Here is a 21324-nt window from a genome sequence, read left to right on the forward strand (position 1 = left end):
GTCAGGTTACGCCTTTTTAAAAATCCACCATGAAACAGCATGAATCTAAAGCACTGAAAACAATTACAGGAAATGAAACCAGATTATGAAGAAAACTGATGAATGTTAGACAAAATCCCACCTTCATTTGGAATAGTCAGCATTGACTTCATCGCCTGCCACCCTTGGTGATATATATCACCAATTTTTTTTTTTTTTTTGGCCATGTAGCTTGCGAGATCTTAATTCCCTGACCTGGGATTGAACCTGCATCTTCAGCAGTGAAAGCGCAGAGTCCTAACAACTGGACCACCAGAGAATTCCCTGGTGTTACTGAATTTAAATTTATTTCCTTTTCCATCTCCATGACTCTGAACATGCTCTTCTGTTGTTTGAAATGCCATTTCTTGCATAAAATCTCATTCATCAGGCTGAAAGGACAAGGGAAGCTCGAGTTGCCACTTGGTACTTAGTTATGCAGCATTTTATTTGAAGTTTTGCTGAAGCCATTGTCGTATGGTCATATGCACACCCATGTTCATAGCAGCAGCACCATAGCACCATAACCAAAAGGTGAAAGCAACAAAAAGTAGTACATACATACAACATAATATTATTCAGCCTTAAACAGGAAGGAAATTCTGACTCCTGCTACAATTTGGGTGAACTTTGAGGGCATTTTGTTTATATAAGCCAGTCACAAAAGGGGAAAGCAAGTAAATAGTGTATGATTCCATTCACATGAGGTATCTAGGCTAGTCACAAAGTCAGGCATGATATATGAAGTTTGAAGAGAGTGTGAGTGAGCACTTCCAGATAGTGTATTGATAAGCCTTGTGAGATATATTTGTGAATTAGAACATTGATATAACATGTCAAAGTTGATTGGCATTTACCTTCCTGCTCAGCACAGAATCAGGTAGTTTTTCACTCTTGCTGCTGCTTAAATAGTTTTGAGTATTTTTCTGTTCTGTTAGTGGCTGTGACCCATGGCCAGTCCACATTCTACAACTGTTGTGTTGGTGTTAGAGTCATCACATTTCTCTATACAAGATGAAAAAGGAAAAAAAAAGACGAGTTATTTAAAAAACCACCTTTGGCACTTTTTGACCAGGAAGAAGTTTACCTAGCATGTATTTGATCAGACAAATCAAATCTTTAACTTTTTAAAAATAAAAGCTGCTTTAGATAAATCTTATCAGAAAGTGAGAGTTCCAGGGAGCCAAGGTGCTTATGATAAAAATGAATTATAAATGGAGCTGAACAGAAGTAAGAGTGCTTGTTTAGAACTGGTTGGGATCCAAAATGGTTGCATATTTACAAGGGGAGACCTTGAGATCATGAGGTTATAGCAGGAGGTGCTGGCAATGTCCTTGTATGTCTGGTACAGTTCAAAGAAAGTTCAAGTTTTTCAGTGCTGCAGGGATGTGTCTGAGACCAAATCCTCAGTGGTCACCCACTCCATTTCTGTGTGCCTGAACTGTGAGTGGGTACCTACGCTAGTTATTCTTCGGCATCCCTTGTGGCTCAGATGGTAAAGAATCCGCCTGCAACATGGGAGGCCTGGGTTCAATCCCTGAGTTGGGAAGATCCCCTGGAGAAGGGAAAGGCTACCCACTCCAGTATTCTGGCCTGGAGAATTCCATGGACTATATAGCCCATGGGGTCGCAAAGAGTCGGACACAACTGAGCGACTTTCACACATGAACTGTGAGTGGGGCTTCCCAGGTGGCGCTAGTGGTAAAGAACCTGCCTACCAATGCAGGAGATGTAACAGACAGGGGTTCGATCCCTGAGTCAGGAAGATCCCCTGGAGGAGGGCATGGCAACCCACGCCAGAATTCTTGCCTGGAGAATCCCATGGACAGAGGAGCCTGGCGGGCTACAGTCCGTAGGGTCGCAAAGAGTCAGACACGACTGAGTGACTTAGTACGCACACATGAACTGTGATTGCTCCATTATAATTTCAGTTTGTCTTCATTATACAGCAATAGATAATAATTCCAGTAATAGAGGATGCATTAAATTATGGCCCATCCACACAGTGGGGTACATAGTCATTAAAAATTACACTTACCATATATAATAGTATGGGGAAATGGTCATGATAGAAATAAAGCTGGAGGTCAAAATATAAAGCATGAATGAAACAAAAAAGACAGCAAATATGCCAATTTGTTAAGTGTGGTTACCTCTTTATTAGTAGAGTTGCAGGTATTAAAAAAGTACTTTATAGTATTTTCCAATATAACTAACACATATAGTAAAAAATTCCTGATAAACAACCCGTGTGACTAACCTTGCAGTTTTTGCCTTTATACGCCTCCCCTGTTTTGTCGGCCAATGGAAGGCAATTCAAGTGCTTCTTGAATCTGTGTCTCCCAGGCTGCAGTCCTAACAAATCCCAAATACACACCTTTTTATTTCAGTCCAGTCTCTTGTTTCTAAAAGTTTGGTTAACAGTGCCACGTTATACCAAAACTTAATTGGCTCAAACCAAAAATATTAATTAACAGCTCCTGTGGAACTGGAGATCAGGAGTGACTTCACCGAGTTGTTCTAGCTCAGGGGACCTCATGAGACTGTAATTATGGCAACCTTAGACTTGGCTGCTGCTGGACAATCTGCTTCCAAGCCAGCTCACTTGACACAGCTGTTGGCAAGAGGTCTCAGTTCCTCCTTGTGTGGGCCGCTTGATGGGGCTGTGAGTCTTTTTGACACGGCCACTGACTTTCCCCCAAGACCAATCATTCCAACAAAAAGAGCCACAGTATCTTTTATGACCTACCCTAGGAAGTCACAACTCATCATCATTTTCACCAGACTCTCTTCATTAGAAGTTGGTCCCCCCAAGAACAGTTCACAAGGGAAGGGGAATTAAACCCCTTGTCCTGAAAGAAGCAATATCAGAATTTGTGAGTATATCTATTTTTGTTTGTTTACTTACTTATGGCTGCGGGGGCTTTCTCTTTTTGTGGTAAGCGGGGGCTATTCATTGCAGTATCTGTGGCTCGCTGAGGCATGCGGGATCTTCCCGGACCAGGGATCAAACCTGTGTCCCCCTGCATTACCAGGCAGATTCTTTACCACTAGACCACCAGGGAAGTCCAAGTATTTGTGGATGTATTTTCAAACCTCCACACAGGATATTTAAATTGCTTCCAGTTTCTCCCCACTGTAAATTTCCGCTCTGGTATTATCCTTGACAGTGAAGCTTTGTGCACATCTTAGATTCTTGTCTTAGAAATAAACCCCTGGTTGTGGAGTTACTGGGTCAGATTTTGACATGTGCTGCTGGGTTGTATCAGTTTCCACTCAGGTTGTACTGTATCAGAACTCTGCTTTTTCCACATTCACATCCACACGGGGGCTTTATGATTTTTTTTATACTAATATGATACAAAGACAGAATTATTCTTTTCATTTGCATTTCTTGGATTAGTAATAAGCGTGTGCACTTGGGGTCTGTGACTGGTTGACTTCTTAGGGTCTTAACTGTCAGGATCTTCCTGCTGGTAAGGAGCATCCCTAACTCAGTTCTGTTCTGCATGAAGCACGTTTCTTATTACAGACCCTCTCCTAAGGCTCTGAGCCTTCTGTCCCTCTTCTCTGGAAACTTACCCGCTATCAGAAGTCAAGGCTTGATTTGGACTCCAGTCTGGACCTTCATCCCATCTCCCTGCAGAAAGTGAATCCTGGGGGAGAGGTCTGGGTAGAATAAGCTTCTAGACCAAATATCAAGGCTGAAGACTACCTTGCTTGTTTTAATTCTACGTCTTTTAAAAAATAAATTTATTTGGCTGCATTGGGTCTTAAGTGCAGCATGCAGGATTTTTAAGTTGTGGCATATAGGGTCTAATTGCCTGATCAGGGATCGAACCCAGGCCCCCTACATTGAGAGCGTGGAGTCTTAGCCATGGGCCCACCAGGGAGTTCCCAAGACTATCCTGTTTTAAGCCAGAAGAATTATGGCTCTTTTGGAACTAGGAGAGAGGCAATGGTTTGGCTAATCTTTTGAAACTTTCTGTTTTGGAAACTCGTAAGCATGCAAAAGTAGAGAGACTAGTATAAGGAACTCCCTTATAGCTTTCATCCAGCTTATAAATACGTGGCCAGTCTCATGACTGTTCTCTCAGCCACCATGCACCCTGCCTTTGTGACCCAATTTATTTTAGTTTTATTGAGATTAATTGATAAACTAATACAGCAGTGTCTAAGGTGAACAGCAATCATATTTGACCTACATACATCATGAAATGATTGCCACAATGAGTGAACATCCATTATCTCATATAAAAGAAGAGAAATTTTTCCTTACAATGAGAACACTTAGGATTTACTCTCTTCACTTTCATACAGAATATACAACAGTGTTGATTATACTAATTATGTTGAATGTTATATTCCAAACACTTAGTTTATCTGAAAACTGGAAGTTTGTATCTTTTGACCACTTTTCTCTGGTTCCTCTTTCCTCCTACCCCTGCCTCTGATAACCACAAGTCTGATCTCTTTTTCTACAAGTTTATTTGGGTTTTGAGGCATAGTTGACCTACAACGCAGGGATTTGATATTTCTATACATTACCAAATGATCACCACTCCACTGGATATTTTAAATCAAATCCCAGAATCATAGTTTTATCCCCAAATATTTTACTGTTTATCTCTAAAACATAAAGACTTAAATATATATATACACACATATATATAAATCCAAAATACTATTACTAAACTCAAGAAATACTAACGTTCCTTTACATCATCAAATCATCAGTCCATGTTCAATTTCCCTGAATGTTTCATAAACGTTTTTGTAGAACTGGTTTGCTCTAATGGGGAGGCAAACAGAGTCCTCCTATGTCCTTGGTCGTATCTCTTCAATCTCTTAATTTTTAGATTTCTTCTTCCTCTTTTTTCCCCCTTTGAAGCTTATTTATTAAAGTAACTGGTTTGTTTACTCTGTGGATCTTCACACAGTCAAGAGTTTGTTGAGGGCTTCCCTGCCCAATACACAGTTTTGATCTCTGTTGCGGGAATATCCTACATGTCGCAGGGCAGCTAAGCCCAGGGGCCACAAGTACTGAGCCCAAGAGTCTAGAGCCTGTAGTCTACAACAAGAGAAGCCCGCAACTAGAGGAAGCCTGACTAAAAAAATGAAGACCCAGCGCAGTCAAAAAATAATAATAAAAAATTTTTAAAAGAAGTTTGCTGATTCTGTCCCCATAGTATCATTTAATACGCTCCCCAGTCCCTTGTATTTCCTATGAGCTGGTAATTAGATCTAGAAATTTGATCAGATTCAGGTTTGAATTTTTTGCAAACATACCGCTTAGGCTGGAGGCCCATAAATGTCTGGTTATCTTGCTTTATGATATTAAGATTGATCTGTGAATTCAGATGTTGTCTACTGTTTAACTTGACCATTAGGGTTTCAATATCAATGATAATTTTTAATTTTTGAAATTTCATTTGTTTCTTTTTAGAAACTGAATACTCTTTTCCTATCATATTCTGTTTTGTTATTATAGTGTCTTTTTCTCCTTTTTCAGTAAAACCCAACTCTACATGAGCAGGCAGATCAATAGCCCAGGACAAAAAGTTCAGAAATAGACCCAAGTAAATCAGGAACTTAATATATAATAAGGATGACATTTCAAAACTGTGTAGAAAATGGATTTTCCCCCTATATATTATATCCTATAAATACACTCCCACTTTGCAAGGATAACCATTTAGCTATCTGAAAAAAACATATTGGAATCCAATTACACAACTTTAAATTCCAGATAGACCAAAGATTTAAATGTAAAAACTGAAATCTTGGTGCTACAAGAGGGAAAGATAGAATTTTTAAAATTTATTTTTGGCTGCACTAGATCTTCATTGCTGCCTCCAGGCTGTTCTCTAGAAGTGGCAAATGGGGGCTACTCTCTCGCTGTGGTGCACAGGCTTCTCATTGCAGTGGCTTCTCTTGTGGAGAGCGGGCTCTAGGGTGTTCGGGCTTCAGTAGTTGCGGCTCACAGACTCTAGAGCACAGGCTCAGTAATTCTGCTGCATGGGCTTAGTTGCTCTGTGGCATGGGGTACCTTCCTGGACCAGGGGTAGAACCGGTGACTCCTGCATTGCAAGGTGAATTCTTAACCAGTGGACCACCCGGGAAGCCCGAAAGATAAAATTTTAAATATTCTCTGAGTGAGGAAGATCTTTCAAAGTCATAAAGAAACCATTTAAGAAAAGATTGACAATTTTACTTTATAAAAACAGAAAATGTCTGCATGCACGAAGGAAAAATCATAAAGTCAAAACTAAGGAGCATTGAATGTGGAATCAGGAGACCTGGAAAGTCTACCTCTCAGCTCAGCTGTGGCAGCCCCTAGGCCTCTGATTTCTTCCCCGTAATATGGCAGAATCTCCCTGATGAGTGTGACATGAAGATCCAAGAAGGATGGATACAAAGAAAGCACTTTGCCATCTCCCAAGTCATGGAATTCAATCATTCATTCTACAAATACCTGTTACGGGATCTTCCCAGCAGTCCAGTGGTTGAGACTCTGCCTTCCAATGCAGGGGAGGCGGGTTCGATCCCTGGTTGAGGAACTGAGGTCCCACATGCACTGGGTGCAGCCAAAAATTGAAAACAAAAACCCCAAATGTGTGTTAAGTCCCTCCTGCGTGCGGGGCCTGTTGTCACTGGGATACAGCAATGAGCAAAACAGACAAAATCTCTGTCTCTGTGGAACTTCTATTTTAATGGGAGGAGAACATATCAATAAACAAGAAATATAATCATTATATAACTAAATTATGTAATATTTGAGAAGTATTAGTACTTTAGGAAAATAAAAACACTAAAGGATATTCGGGGTGCAGAGGTTGTTGGACTTTAAAATAGGGGATTACAATAGTCTATCCTCAGGAGGTGATACTTAAGATTTCAAGAGAAAGAAGGAATGACCCAAGTGGATATTTTGGTAAAGAACATTCCAGACAGGGGTCTTCCCTGGCAGTCCGGTGGTTGAGAATCTTCCCCTGCTTCCACTGCAGGGGGCACGGGTTCCATCCCCTGTCTGATCCGGGAACCAAGATATCCACATGCCTAAAGGTGAGGCCAACGAATAAATAAATAAATGGCTATTTTGAAATAAAGGAACATTCCAGACAGAGGAAATAGCCAGTGAAAAGGACCTGAGGCAGGAGTATACTTTAAATTATTTTATTTTTTTTATTTGGCTATGCCAGGCCTTTGTTGGAGCACATGAGATTTTCGGTTGCAGCATGTGGGATCTAGTTCCCTGACCAGAGATCAAACATGGGCCCCCTGTGTCAGGATCATGAAGTTTTAGCCACTGGACCACCAGAGAAGTCCCCAGCAGTATGCTTGACTGGTATGAGAAAAGCAAGGATGAGGACAAAGAGGTCCCAGAATGGACAGGGACAGATCATATAGGGCTTTGTAGGCTCTTGCAAAAACTTTGGCTTCTAATCTGCAGGAGATAAAGAGCTGTTGGAGGGTTTTGTTTGTGTATATGTTTGTTTTTTATTTTTGGAGCAGTTTAAAATCTGCAGACAGTGCAGAGGTTTCCTGTGTACTGCTTTCCTCCACCTGCACGGCCTCCCCCATCACCCACACCCTCCACCAGAGGGGTTATTGATTACAACTGATGGACCTACATTGATACAGAATTATCACCCAGAGTCCACAGTTTACATTAGGGTCGCTCTTGGCGTCACACATCCTAGAGGTCTGGGCCAATGTATGATGGCATGTATCCACCACTCTAGTATCATACAGGGTATTTTCACTGCTCTAAAAATCCTCTGTGCTATTGGAATATTTTGAGCAGAGCAATGTCATGTGATCTGTCTTTAGAATTCTGAGATCTATTGAATTTAAGGAAAGAGTTAAGAGGCCTCCCACATGCTTGAAGGCAATTAAGCCCACCTGCCACAACTAAGACCTGATGCAGCCCAAAAAAAAAGAAAGAAAGCCTCCAAATTCAAGCCTCACCTCTTGCACATTTTACCTACAGGCCTCCTGATTGTCCTCAAGGCTGGTAGGAATCTCCCACACTGGCTCCTTGGTCTCCGGCTCTTTGCGCAGGAAGAAGGCTGTAGAGTTCCAGAATTCCTGTAGGGGGCAGTGTTGCTTCACACACCGAGGTCACTTCCTTATTTTGGTCCGTTCCCCCAACAGCCAGCTTTTCCCCTGGGACCTTATCAGTGACACCGCTCGGGAGCAAAGTAGAGAGCCCCCAGTCGTCAGAGGCACCCTCCGACCGGCCGCTCGTCTCTCACAAACCCTCCCTGCTTTGTCAGGACTGGCGGGACCCACCCAGTGAGGCTGACCCCAGACCCCTGCATTAGCCTCTGTCCTCTCGCCTCTGGCAGGCAATGGGTGGGAGGACCCAAGAGATGGGGTGGCCGCCTTCCTCCCCACTGGTGCGTTGCTGTCCTTGGCCTTCAGGTCTACACTGATGTTCATTTTACCATTTAAAACCTTTGATAATATTTACTCCTGAATACAGATTGAAGGAGAGGAAAAAGGGTCACACACATTTATTCTGGTCCCCCCACCCCACCCCCGCCCTCCACCCTTCACCAGCACCGGATGCTCTGCCTGGAACAGAGCCCGTGATTCTCCCGTGTTCTTGGAACATGACTGGACCTGCTTCTCCTCCTGGAGTTGACCACTGTCTCCCGGCCTTTCTAGCTAGAGACGATGTGCCGTCTTCACTTCCTCCTCTTCCCCTCCTTTTTCATCTCCCACTCTGTCACCAAGAGCTGTCTGGTTAACCTTAGTCCCACAAATCCACCCTACCCCAATGCATGCACAGCGTCACTGTGTGTGTGTATATACCCTAAGGATGGTGAATACAAAAGGCGAAAAGGGTCAAACATATTAACAGAAAGGAGTGAAGAAGGCCGGTGTGTAAGGCAACAGGCAGGGGTGGAGACTGCGGTGAACTGGAAAGAATATCAGTGAAACCTGAGCCCCAGCCAGGGGTTGTCTGCGAGAAGGCAGGTCCCGGCATGGCCAGTTTTTTCAAACTGTTGTTGTTTCTAATGTGAAATGTACCAAGTTAATATTGGCAACTGACTTTTTAAAAGAAGTTCTACTTTAGTAATTTAAAATGCCCTAGAGAAGTGCAGCTGCCTTTAAAAAAAAAAAATTACTTTTTGGCTGAGCCAGGTCTTGGCTGTGGCGTGCAGAATCTTTAGTTGCAGCATGTGCGCTCTTAGTTATGGCATGTGGGATCTAGTTCCCCAACCAGGGGTCCAAGGGCCCCCTGCACTGGGAGCATGGTCTTAGCCGCTGGACAGCCAGGGAAGTCCCTTGAGACGATCAGTACAGTTGCTTCTTTGGCATCCTGACTCTACCCGCTCTCACTTCCACGTACTTGGCTGATACCCGCGTCACATCAACTCCTTCCCTTGCCTGGCATCTCCGTTGTCACTGTCCCCCCTAAGTTCCCCGCAGGATCATGGCAGATGATTCAGGCAGGCACCAGATTCTCACCCTCCGACTGACTCCTGGCCCATTCTCCTCCCACCTGCGCTATCTCCTGGCAGACACGTATCAGCGCCTATGTCACCTCCCTTAAGGCCTTCCCCAGACACCGGCCTTACCCTGTTACAACGTCTATTTGTGTGTGTGTTACCCCCAGACTGTGACGGTCATTGACACAGCAACTGCCTCTTACTTACCTGTGTATATGGGGGCCATTTACTATTCAGAAGGTGGCTGGCAAATATTTATTTTTAATTAAAAAAAAAAAAGAATGAGACCTCCTCTGCTCTCTGCAACTAGAGAAAGCCCGCACAGAGCAGTGAAGACCCACTGCAACCAAGTAAATAACTTTAAAAAAATGAACGACGATGATTAGCCAAGTTGAACTGTCTAAGCGATGTTTATTTCCTTGTCCCATTTATACACAATTAAGACTGAGCGTCCTTTTGATAAAGACAACTTCCGCTTTCCCCTCACTGGTCCCTCATACCCCCCTCCCCCCAAGTGCAAGTGCCCCAGGATCCAGGGCAAGCTGGCCCTCAGCCCCAGCTGGGTCTTCTTACGGACAGGTCTCTGGAGTGTCTGGGGCTTCCTTAATCCTCTTTCTCTTGAGTTTTGGCTTTTCAGGAAGCTTAGAACCTAAAAAAGGGGGAAGGTCAGAGGCAGTGCTGATGACATCACAAACAGTAAGAGAATCTCAGCCTGTAACATTTGCCGGCTGTGGTGGGAAGAGCAACAAAAGCTTACCTTGCTTTCAACCTAAGTGCCTTACCCTTTTCTCACAGAAACCCTGTGGGGTAGGGAGATGGAATCACCCCAGTTTACAGCTGAGGGATCGCATGCAGGCAGAGTAAGGACATGGGCTGCTCCAAGTCTAAGCCAGGGGTACAGTCAGGACAGACCTCCGGTCTCTGGCTGTGATTCCTCTCCCCTCCTGTCTCCATTCACTCCCCGGTTTCCAGTACTTTGCTGCTGGGTTGTTTGCAAACACCATTGCCATCTTTTTACTTAAGAACTGACTCATGAAAAAAATAAAGAACGGATTCAGGAACACAGTGCCCAAGGAACACCATGAAGGTCATATTTGGGGGGCTGGTGTCAATTTCACTGATCTTTTCTTTTTTAAAAAAGGAGTATTTATTTTTGGCTGTGTCGCTTCGTTGCAGCATGTGGGATCTTGGTTGACCCGTGTGGGTGTGAGAGTTTAGTTGCCCTGAGGCATGGGAAATCTTAGTTCCCCAACCAGGGATCGAACCTGCATCCCCTGCATTGGAAGGTGGATTCTTAACCACTGGACTGCCAGGGAAGTCCCCACACAGGTCACTTTTAATTTCATGATAGAGTCAGTGATTCACCCGGTCATGGTGGCTCCACCTATAGTAGTGTTTTCTCATGTAACACAGTATGAAGAATACCACCTCATCTGAAACGTATCCCAGTCAAAAATGTGTTTAACCTGAATCCTTGGGGACCCTTGACCTATAATCCTGCTCCAATAGAAACAAGCTTCAAAGATGCCAAATGGAAGCAACAAGAAAAAAGCAGGAGGTGGAACAGTCTGCCTGATCTCTTCAACACATCGGGGTGGAAGAAAAGGGAGACTCGGGTTAAAAGAGACGTAAGAGACATAACTAGGTGAAATGCATGGTTTGGGAAATTAAGTGCAAAAGGTATCTTTGACTACTGGGAAAATTTGAAAATGGAGTATTTAATCCAATGAAGATGTTGACAAGGAAGGTTTCTATAATTATCTGAAAAAAGCAAGTTCAAGTCAAAACCACACATACAGCATGGTCTCATTTTGGTTTAATACAGGTGTTTATATACATGAAAAGCATCTAGAAAGTGGTAACTGTGGATGACAATGTGATGTTTATATTTTCTTATTTTTTGTTAATCTGTACTATCTAATTTTCTAGGATATGCTTGTGTTTGTAATCAAATGTTATTTTAAGAATTACAATTTCAGGGGCATCCCTGGTGGCCCAGTGGCTAGGACTGTGCACTCCCAATGGCGGAGGCCAGGGTTCCATCCCCGGTCAGGGAACTAGATTCCACTTGCAGCCCACATGCCTCTGCAGAGTTCGCATGCTGTAACTAAAGGTCCTCCATGCTGCAACTAAAGGTCCCGCATGCTGCAACAAAGACTGAGGGTCCCGAGTGCCGAAACGAAGCCCCAAATAAAGAAGCAGTTTTTTAAAAAACACTTAAAAAAAAGAATCACAATTTCAAGCCCAACTTAACACACCACCTGCAGCTTTTCCCTGTTACTTGCCACTCTACCCCTCTCTCCACCCTTCACCTCCAAGCCCAGCCTGTGTGCTCACTGCCTCATCTCCACACAGATCTCCCTTCCACCTCCTCGTCTCCCCCATCTCTCTCTTTTTTCCTTTCTCTAAAGCCTGTCCCAAACCTGCCTCCTTCCAAGCCTCCAGGCCTTCCCTTTGCCCTAGGACCTGAGATTGATCATTAGTGAAAGGGGGATGGCCGTGCCCAGCTCTTCAGGGAGCTGCAGGGGTGGGTGAAATTGAGAGACACGATGCACCCGGTACAGAGCCTGCTGGCTCTGAAGCCTGAACCATACTTTCCTCATCTGATTCATGAACTGCCTGATCCAAATCGTCTTAATGACACCGACCGCCCTTCATTCCACTGTCTGTTTTACTTCCTCAATCTAAGCAGTAGGCACCAGAGCCTCGGGTCCCCAAAGAGCCAAGGCACGGGTCTGGGTTCGGGGCCCTTGGTCCTCTGCACTGACCCTCACTTCCCTGCTCCCTCTGGTCCAGCTGTGGCCACTGAAAAGGCCCTGAGTGCGGCCCCGGCCAGCCCAGCCTTCAGAGGAACACCTGGGTCTCGTTTAGGACCACGCTCTGGGGTCCTAGGTTTCCCCGTGTGCCTTCATTTTCTCCCACAGGAGCTAAGCAAGAACAGCTAGACGTGGCCTTCTAGAAGCCAGTTCCAGAAGGCTGAGAGGTAGGAGGTCTAACATCTCTCTGATCCTTAGTGCCCGGAACGGGCCTTCACAGACTCCAGCCTTGGCTGGACCCCCCTCACTGAAGACTCTCCACCCCTTAAGCCCACAGCCTCCGTCCAGGGGCCACAGTCACCAGGGAGGCCATTCCCAGGCCATCTGGCTGGATGGCCGCCTTCCTGGGGGAGTGACCCCTTCCCTCCTCCCACAGCCTACCCAACACCGAGAGGCCGCAGCCTGCTGCTTGGCCACCTCCCGGGAGTCCCTGCTCTTGGCCGCTAAAAATGGCTCCGCTTCTGATTGTTCGGGAGGCTGCCTTTGTTTACCTGTTCACTGAAAAAGGCACATTTCCCGAGACCTCCAGGGGGAAACTGAGACGGAACAGGAAGGAAACACATCTAAATATGATTATTAGTCCTGCCTGTGGGTAATGGGTGACTTTTCTGTTTTATCCTATCTGGCAAATCCCGGGGAGAGAGGCGCCTGGCAGGTGACAGTCTATGGGGTCGGACACGACTGAGCGCACACGCACAAACATTTCAAATTTCCTACAGTGAGCTGACCTAAGATAAGGAGGGAAAAAAGAGAAGAAAAAGTGAAGAAGGCGACGGAAAAGGGACAGAAAGAGAAATGCAGGGCAGAAGAGAAGATGGGGTGGCCGGAAGAGGACCAGGTCAGGCGCTCCGGGGGGCAGATGGGCTGCGCCTCCAGGCATACCTCTCCCGAAGGGGCCCCTGGCTCTGGGCTCCTCCAGCAGGCAGGCTGGGTGGCCCGGGGCCTGCAGCTTGGACAGCCTCTCCTTCATGCCGCTGAGGTCGCTGTGGAGCCCCCAGGCAGTGCAGAGCTTGGGCAGACTGTCCTCCTGGTCGGCCAGCAAGGAGCTCTCTGGGGCGTCCAAGGGGCAGAAGGTCACCTGCAAGGGGACCAGAGTGTTGAGGAGGAGACAGGGCCCGCCTGCCAGAGCCCGAGCCCTGCCCGTGTCAGGAAGCTGCTGCGGCCAGGCTGCACCTCATGCTGGGGGAGCCAGGATGGAGTGAGGACCACAGATGTTGGGGGGCAATGGGGGACCACGGGAATCTTGAGGCCAGGCTGCCAACTCTCTCTTCTTGGCTGGTTCTTTCCTTTGCGGTATATCCTCCTCTGTCTCTTTATTGAGCATAGTGTCTTATGTGTTTGTAATGAAGCAATGGGACTTTAAAAAAAATTTTTATTTGGCTGTGCTGGGTCAGGAAGATCCCCTGGGGGAGGGCATGGCAACCCACTCCAGTACTCTTGCCTGGAGAACCCTATGGATGGAGAAGCCTTGGTGGGCTGCAGTCCGTGGGATCGCAAAGAGTCAGACACGAACAACTGAAGTGACTACGCGTGCATGGCTGTGCTGGATTTTAGTTGTAGCGTGTGGGATCTTTAGTTGTGGCATGAGAACTCTTAATTAGTTGCTGCATGTAGGATCTAATTCCCTGACCAGGGATCGAACCCGGCTTCCCTGCATTGGGCAGAGTCTTAGCCACTGGACCACCAGGGAAATCCTGGTGCTTATTTTTTAAAGTCCTTTGCAATATTAAAATCGAGAGCCTGGAAACATCTTTCGAAAGTTCCTTGGCTGCTGAAATCCAGGAATGACTGAAATGGCAGCTCCTAAAAAGGGATCACTGAATCGACCCCACATTCATGTTCAGGGAATGAAATAAAGACCCAGAGAGAAAGTGAAAGTCATGTCCGACTCTTTGCGACCCCATGGACTGTACAGTCCATGGAATTCTCCAGGCCAGAATACTGGAGTGGGTAGCCTTTCCCTTCTCCAAGGGATCGTCCCAACCCGGGGATTGAACCCGCGTCTCCTGCATTGCAGGCGGATTCTTTACCAGCTGAACCACAAGGGACGCCCAAGAATACTGGAGTGGAGCCTATCCCTTCTCCAGCAGATCTTCTGGACCCAGGAATTGAACCAGGTCTCCTGCATTGCAGGAGGATTCTTTACCAACTGAGCTATCAGAGGATGCCATTATAGCTGCCCAGCTGGAACAATGGGCAGGATAAGGTCAGAGGAGGGCTCTCCTTTGAATGAGATTATGTTTGAACCCAGCTCTATCCTTTCCATTTGCTGCATGGTCTGGATCAAGTTCCTTCACCTCCCTAGATTTGGCACCTTCATTTATACACTCTGGACAATAATTCTACTTACCACCTAGGGTTACTTTTGAAGAATGACATGAAGGAACATAAAATCTCCTGGCACATAAAACTGTTCCCTCTAATTATTCTTTTGGACAGTGGTTCTCAAAGGGTACTCTGTGAAATATTCTAACCTCACAGACCCCTTGAAAGCGGGATCCACTCAGAGTGCAGGAGAGAAATCAATGGATTCTAATGTAACCTAGTGTAAAAAGTTCATTGATAACAAATCTGAAAAGGCTACATACTGTATGATTCCAACTATACCTTCCAATTATACAGTCCAGAAAAGGAAAAACTATGGAGACAGTAAAAAGATCAGTGGTTGCCAAGGGCCTTGAGGGGAGAAGGAGGGGATGAATAGGCAGAGCACTGGGGATTTTTAGGGCAATGAGGCTTTTCCTTTTTCCACTGTAATGGTGGATACATGCTACTGTATATTTGTCAAAACCTACAGAATGTACAAAACAAGGAATGAACCTTAATGTAAACCATGGACATTATTTATTAATAGTGTATCCATATTGGTTCATCAAAGATACGAATGTACCTCTCTAATGCAAGGTGTTAATAAGGAAAACAGGAAAGGGTGGAATATGGGAACTCTGTGCTTTACCCCTAATTATTCTATAAACCTAAAACTGCTTTTTTAAAAAGAGTCTATTTTAAAACATTCATTGAAGGAATTCCCCGATGGTCCAGTGGTTAGGACTCTGCACTTGCTCTGCAGGAAGCATGGGTTCAGTCCTGGTCAGGGAACTAAGACCCTGCTGTGTAATGTGGTAAAAAACAAAAACAAACAGCTTAATAAACAAACATTCATTGATATGGTTTCAGATTCAACACTGCAATTAAGTAACTGCCACTTGCTGAGTTTTGGTGTCAAAAAAAAATTCACCTTTATCTGAAAACGCTCATAAAATACTCCTCTCCTTTCTATTAATAATTATATATATACTGATATATATATATATCAGTAGGAGGCTGAATTTTCTTATGTATCAACTCACTATATCGTAAGAGACTGAGCAAAAGCAGATATGAGAAGCCAAGTGTCTTTTATTAAGCCAGACACTAAAGAGATCTGCAAAAATAGAAAGCAATGTCACTCCTCTCACTAAATTTGTTTTGGAAAATATAGTTATCTCTCATGAAAATGTTAACATATAGTGGGCTCCTTGATTTTTAAATGATTAATAGATACACATTTTGAATTTTTTCTTTAGCTTTACTTTCTAGTAGGGCAAGTATCAATAGATGTAACCTATACGAACACATGTTTTGGGGGGTTATGGGCTTCCCTGGTGGCTCAGTGGTAAAGAACATGCATGCCAATGTAGAAGACACAGGTTTGATTCCTGGGTTGGGAAGATCTCCTGGAGAGGGAAATGGCAACCCACTCCAGCATTCTTTCCTGGGAAATCCTATGGACCAAGGAGTCTGTCAGGCTGCAGTCCATGGGGTCGCAAAGAGTTGGACACAACTTAGCAACTAAGCACCATAAAAATTAAGAGGGGAGAAGTGATCTGGGACTAAAATGTTTGAGAGTCACTGTTTTGGGACAAAGCCTGCCCGGTATATTTATCCTCTGGCGTTTGCAATGGTCTCCATAGCCTCCCCCAAGCTGGCTAGGCCTTTCTGCCTGGCCTGGGTCGCCCCCACCCACGGCTCCTCAGGAACGTCCCTGCGCCCGCTCACCGCAGGGTGTGGGGGTGGAGGGTGAAGCTGAGTCTCTGGCCCCATGAACCCCACCCCGTGCCCACCCCGGTGGCGGTGGAGTCTTCCTCAGGTAATGAGCACGGGAAGGACTAAAGAGTACTTGTTCTGTCAGAGGGCTCTTCAGGAAATTCCCTGCCAGTCCAGTGTTGAGGATTCCGGGCTTTCACCCCTGGGGGCCCAGATTCCATCCCTGGTCAGGTAACTAAGATCCTTCAGGCCACGTGCTGTGGCCAAAACAAAAAAACAAAACACAGCCCTTCAGGCTCAGACCTCTCCCTACAATTTAAGAACACGCCACCCAGCCCTCTGCCGGCCCGGGGGGAGACTCACCAGGAACTTGGCCGTCTGGTTGTTCTTGGTGTACTTGTAGAGTTTGCGAAGCTGCTTCGCCTCCAGCTCTGAGAAGAGGGAGACAAACCGCCAGAGCATCCTGCAGCGGAGGGGAACCAAGGCTGAGAGGGCGGGGCCGAGGCTGAGGGGGCGGGGCCGAGGCTGAGGGGGCGCACCGGCCTTATGGCCAGGACCATCAGGGGACCACCCCTGCCGCTGAATTTTTGGTTGGGCGCATGGAGGGCAGGATTCTCCAGGCCTTGAATCCCCTGTATTTGGTGATGAGCACCCACAGCTCACAGCAGTTATTCTATCAGAGTTCTTTCCCCCACTCCTCCCACCCCGGTTCCAGATAGGGAAAGGAGTACGTCAAGCCTGTATATTGTCACCCTGCTTATTTAACTTCTATGCAGAGTACATCATGAGAAACGCTGGGCTGGAGGAAGCACAAGCTGGAATCAAGATTGCTGGGAGAAATATCAATAACCTCAGATATGCAGATGACACCACCCTTATGGCAGAAAGTGAAGAAGAACTAAAGAGCCTCTTGATGAAAGTGAAAGAGGAGAGTGAAAAAGTTGGCTTAAAACTCAATATTCAGAAAACTAAGATCTTGGCATCTGGTCCCATCACTTCATGGCAAATAGATGCAGAAACAGTGGAAACAGTGGCAGAGTTTATTTTTGGGGGCTCCAAAATCACTGCAGATGGTGACTGTAGCCATGAAATTAAAAGACACTTTCTCCTTGGAAGGAAAGTTATGACCAACCTAGACAGCATATTAAAAAGCAGAGGCATTACTTTGCCAACAAAGATCCTATAGCCAAGGCTATGGTTTTTCCAGTAGTCATGTATGGATCTGACAGTTGGACCATAAAGAAAGCTGAGTGCTGAACAATTGATGCTTTTGAACTGTGGTGTTGGAGAAGACTCTTGAGAGTCCCTGGGACTGCAAGGAGATCAAACCAGTCCATCCTAAAGGAAATCAGTCCTGAATATTCACTGGAAGGACTGATGTTGAAACTGAAACTCCAATACTTTGGCCACATGATGCAAAGAGCTGACTCATTGGAAAAGACCCTGATGCTGGGAAAGATTGAAGGCAGGAGGAGAAGGGGGCAACAGAAGATGAGATGGTTGGATGGCATCACCCACTCAATTGACATGAGTTTGAATAAACTCTGAGAGTTGGTGATGGACAGGGAGGCCTGGTGTGCTGTCCATGGGGTCCAAAGGGGTCCATGGGGTCACAAAGAGTCAGAAACGACTGAGCAATGGAACTGAACTGAACTCCCATCCCTGGGTGAGGGGAGTCCTTTATCCATTTAGTGCTGCCCTGGGTCACTAGAGGACACTGTTCTCTCCACCCCTCTTCACCACACTCACTCCAGGATCCTGACCCTTCCACACTAAGATGAAGGACTAGGAGATTTTCACTAAGGTGTGACCTCGATTCTGGAGGGAGTGGACCAGGAGAGAGGATCATGGTCAGGGTAGGGAGGCTGTCCTACTTCTTCCAGTGCTTGATTTCCCAGGCTCGGCAGTAGTGCTGCAGAAAGGTGTTGATGTGGTCCCCTAGGACCACCAGGCTCTGCTTCACGTACTTCAGTTTTTTCTTCTGGGGAAGGTCCTTCGGCAGGTGCAGCTTTCGCAGGAACTTCTTCAGTGGCCTTAGATATTCTTTACACTGAGGAAGCAACAGGGGAAGTGAGGGGCCATAGGAGAAAGAAGAGAAAGATGGACAGCCCCACATAGCCAGTAGGTTGGCCCAGCTGCAGCCCTTCCGACCCAGTGTTATGTGAGAAGGCCTCTTCCTTCCCAAGGGTGCATCCAGTGGGGCCATGAACTATGGATCTGAGGCCTGCCAGCTTCTGACCCACGTCTCCTGACCTGTGGGAAACAGGGTATAAGTCCCAGGCTGGCCCCTTACTCACAATTTTGAAGGTGTCCTGGTCAAGGCCCTTGGCATGGCACACAAGGGAGTCTTTGGCTGGGGCGGTACTGGAGCTCCTCTCTAAGCTGGGTGTGTTTGTCCCCTGGAGCAGGCAGGGGCAGCAGTCAGCTGGGGGCTTTGGGCTACTGCTCCTGAGAGACAGTGCTGGGCAATCACTGATCCAGATGCCAGCCAAAGCCCTTCTCCATTTTCCCAGTGACCTCCTCCTTGACCTAGCACTCAGGCCAGTAAGCCCTGGGCAAAGGAAACCCATCTCTGAGAATCCCTGCTTAGAAAACCAAGAACACTTAATCCATTTCTTTTATAATATTATAGCTCTGTATACTAACTAATTTTGCAAAGCACTTGACAGACATTAACTCTTTTTGTTAATGTTTGGATCATAAAGAAAGCTGAGCGCTGAAGAATTGCTGCTTTTGTGGTGATGGAGAAGACTCTTGAGTCTCTAGGACTGCAAAGAGATCCAACCAGTCCATCCTAAAGGAAATCAGTCCTGAATATTCATTAGAAGGGCTGATGCTGAAGGGGAAGCGCCAGTACTTTGGCCACCTGATGAGAAGAACTGACTCACTGGAAAAGACCCGGATGCTGGGAAAAATTGAAGGCAAGAGGAGTAGGGGATGACAAAGGATGAGATGATGATGGCATCATGAGTTTAAGCAAACTCCAGGAGTTGGTGATGGACAGGGAAGCCTGGTGTGCTGCAGTGCATGGGGTTGCAAAGAGTTGGACACGACTGAGCGACTGAACTGAACTCTGAATTGAACTGTGTATGGTTAGCTTCTTCTTTTGGGGGGAGGAAGGATTCATTGTGGCTTGCGGGCTTTCTCTCTAGTTGCAGAGCATGGGCTCTCTAGTTGCAATGAGCATGCAGTGAGCATGTGGAGTTGCTCCACAGCATATGCGATCTTAGTTCCCCAACCAGGGATGGAACCTTGGTCCCCTGCATTGGATGGTGGATTCTTTTTTATAAAAAAAAAAATTATTTATTTAATTTTTTGACCATAGTGGGTCTTCATTGCTGCATGTGAGCTTTCTTTAATTGCGGCAAGCAGGAGCCACTCTTTGTTGTGGTATGAAGGCTTCTCCTTGCAATGGCTTCCCTTGTGGAGCATGACTCTAGGACTTGCAGGCCTCAGTAGGCTCAGGGGCTTAGTTGCTCTGAGGCATGTGGGATATTCCTGGACCAAGGATGGAACCTGTGTCCCCTGATTTGCAAGGAGGATTCTTAACCACTGGACCATCAAGGAAGTACCAACAGTAACTCATTTTATTCTCCCACAGATTCTGTAAGGCTAGAACTCTTTATTTTTGGTTACAGATGAGCAGAGGGTACCCGAGATGCTTAAGTAACTCGGGGGAATGATCATCATTCATTTACTCGCTCTCTCAGCAAACACTTAATGAGTTCCTAAGTCCCAGGCCCACTTCTTTGTATCCCTAATCTTTAGCTTCTTGCCAGGCTAATGGGCACTCAGGAAAGTGGGTGGCAGTAATGGTGATGATGAGAAGGAACTTTCTGACAGCAAGCTGGGGCAAAAGAAGTTGAAAATGAATCACGATGAGGTGACTTTGGAATAACGCTTGAGGTCAGAGCACAGGATTAGATTGACATGAGATTTATACCTGCCTTTTAAAAAGCCTCCCAGAAAAGGGAGCCTAGGGACTTCCCTGGTGGCGTAGTGGTTAAGACTCCAAGTTTCCACTGCAGGGGACACGGGTTCAATCCTTGGTCAAGGAACTAAGATCCTGCATGCCTCATGGGGGAGCCAAAAGACAAGTGAGCATTAAGTCCTGCCTGTGTTCAGGGGACACAGGGAAGTTCCAGGGAAAGGGAGGGAGAAAGATGCAGACAGAATGGGACACAGGCTCCTCCAGACTCCAGAGAGAGGGAACCCTGGCTGGTCAGTTGTATAAACACCCCATACAAACCACACAGACCATGACACACACACACACACACACACACACAGACACACACACAGACACACACACACACACACACACACACACACACACACACACACCAGCCTGTGAGTCTTCATAACTGACAATCATCTTGCCAGGAATCTCCCCCATCATCTTGCCAGGTATCTCTGTCCTGGATAAACATCTGTCTGAATGAGTTAACCTTCTCTTGTTCTTTCAGTCTCTTACCAACTGGTGAACCTCACCAATTTTTCCCCCCTCTCTTCTTCCTTGACACTCATCTTCTCTGCCTTCCCAAGCCAGCCCCTGCAGGGCCCTTCTTTCCTTCCCCCCTCACACGCCCAGCCCCACTTCACCTGCTCTAGTGGCTCCTCCCTTTCGCCCGCCTGCCCATCGGAGGCTTCCATCTCAACAGGAGCGCTGATCGACTCCAGAGCGGCACTCCCCGGGTCCCCTCAGGCTTCCCACCTCCTGCTTCTGGGCCCCCGGTGTCTCAGGGAGTGGCACTCGGAACTCGGGGCAAAACCATGGCAACGGCCCACACAGAGCCCAGCCGCCTCCCCACGCGGCCCGGGTTCCTCCGGGTGCCCTGGAGCCCGCCCTGCGAGCCAGCAGCTTGGGTCAGGCACACCCCAGGCTTTGTTGGAGCTCACAGCTGCCCAGGAGGGGCGGGCACCCCTTCTCCCAAGAGAACTGTCGGGTGCTGTAGATTTTGAACGTGGGTAAGGCTTCAGGAATAATTCTCCTGCCTGCGTAC

General features: G+C 46.4%; 1 protein-coding gene across 1 annotated transcript; it reads right to left on the bottom strand.

The window, feature by feature from the left end:
- Window positions 1-9870: 9870 nt before the first annotated feature.
- C5H17orf64 (chromosome 5 C17orf64 homolog) lies at window positions 9871-21020 on the bottom strand. Its single transcript, XM_043902945.1, has 6 exons — window positions 20924-21020; window positions 18619-18720; window positions 18196-18371; window positions 16685-16784; window positions 13178-13373; window positions 9871-10128 (listed from the first exon to the last, which is right to left on the bottom strand). Exons 1-6 carry the CDS (start codon window positions 20972-20974, stop codon window positions 10049-10051), a joined length of 705 nt encoding a protein of 234 aa, XP_043758880.1. The 5' UTR covers window positions 20975-21020; the 3' UTR covers window positions 9871-10048.
- Between the last annotated feature and the right edge of the window lie 304 nt (window positions 21021-21324).

Source organism: Cervus elaphus, chromosome 5 (assembly GCF_910594005.1).
Source record: "Cervus elaphus chromosome 5, mCerEla1.1, whole genome shotgun sequence".
Classification (NCBI taxonomy): Eukaryota; Metazoa; Chordata; class Mammalia; order Artiodactyla; family Cervidae; genus Cervus; species Cervus elaphus.

Coding starts and splice junctions, on each gene's coding strand:
- C5H17orf64 (XM_043902945.1), bottom strand. CDS start 20,974: ATGGAAGCCTCCGATGGGCAGGCGGGCGAAAGGGAGGAGCCACTAGAG. Junction 16,785..18,195: donor GAAATCAAGCACTGGAAGAA/GTAGGACAGCCT, acceptor CCTCCGCTGCAG/GATGCTCTGGCGGTTTGTCT. Junction 10,129..13,177: donor CAGGGGCCCCTTCGGGAGAG/GTATGCCTGGAG, acceptor CCCCTTTTTTAG/GTTCTAAGCTTCCTGAAAAG.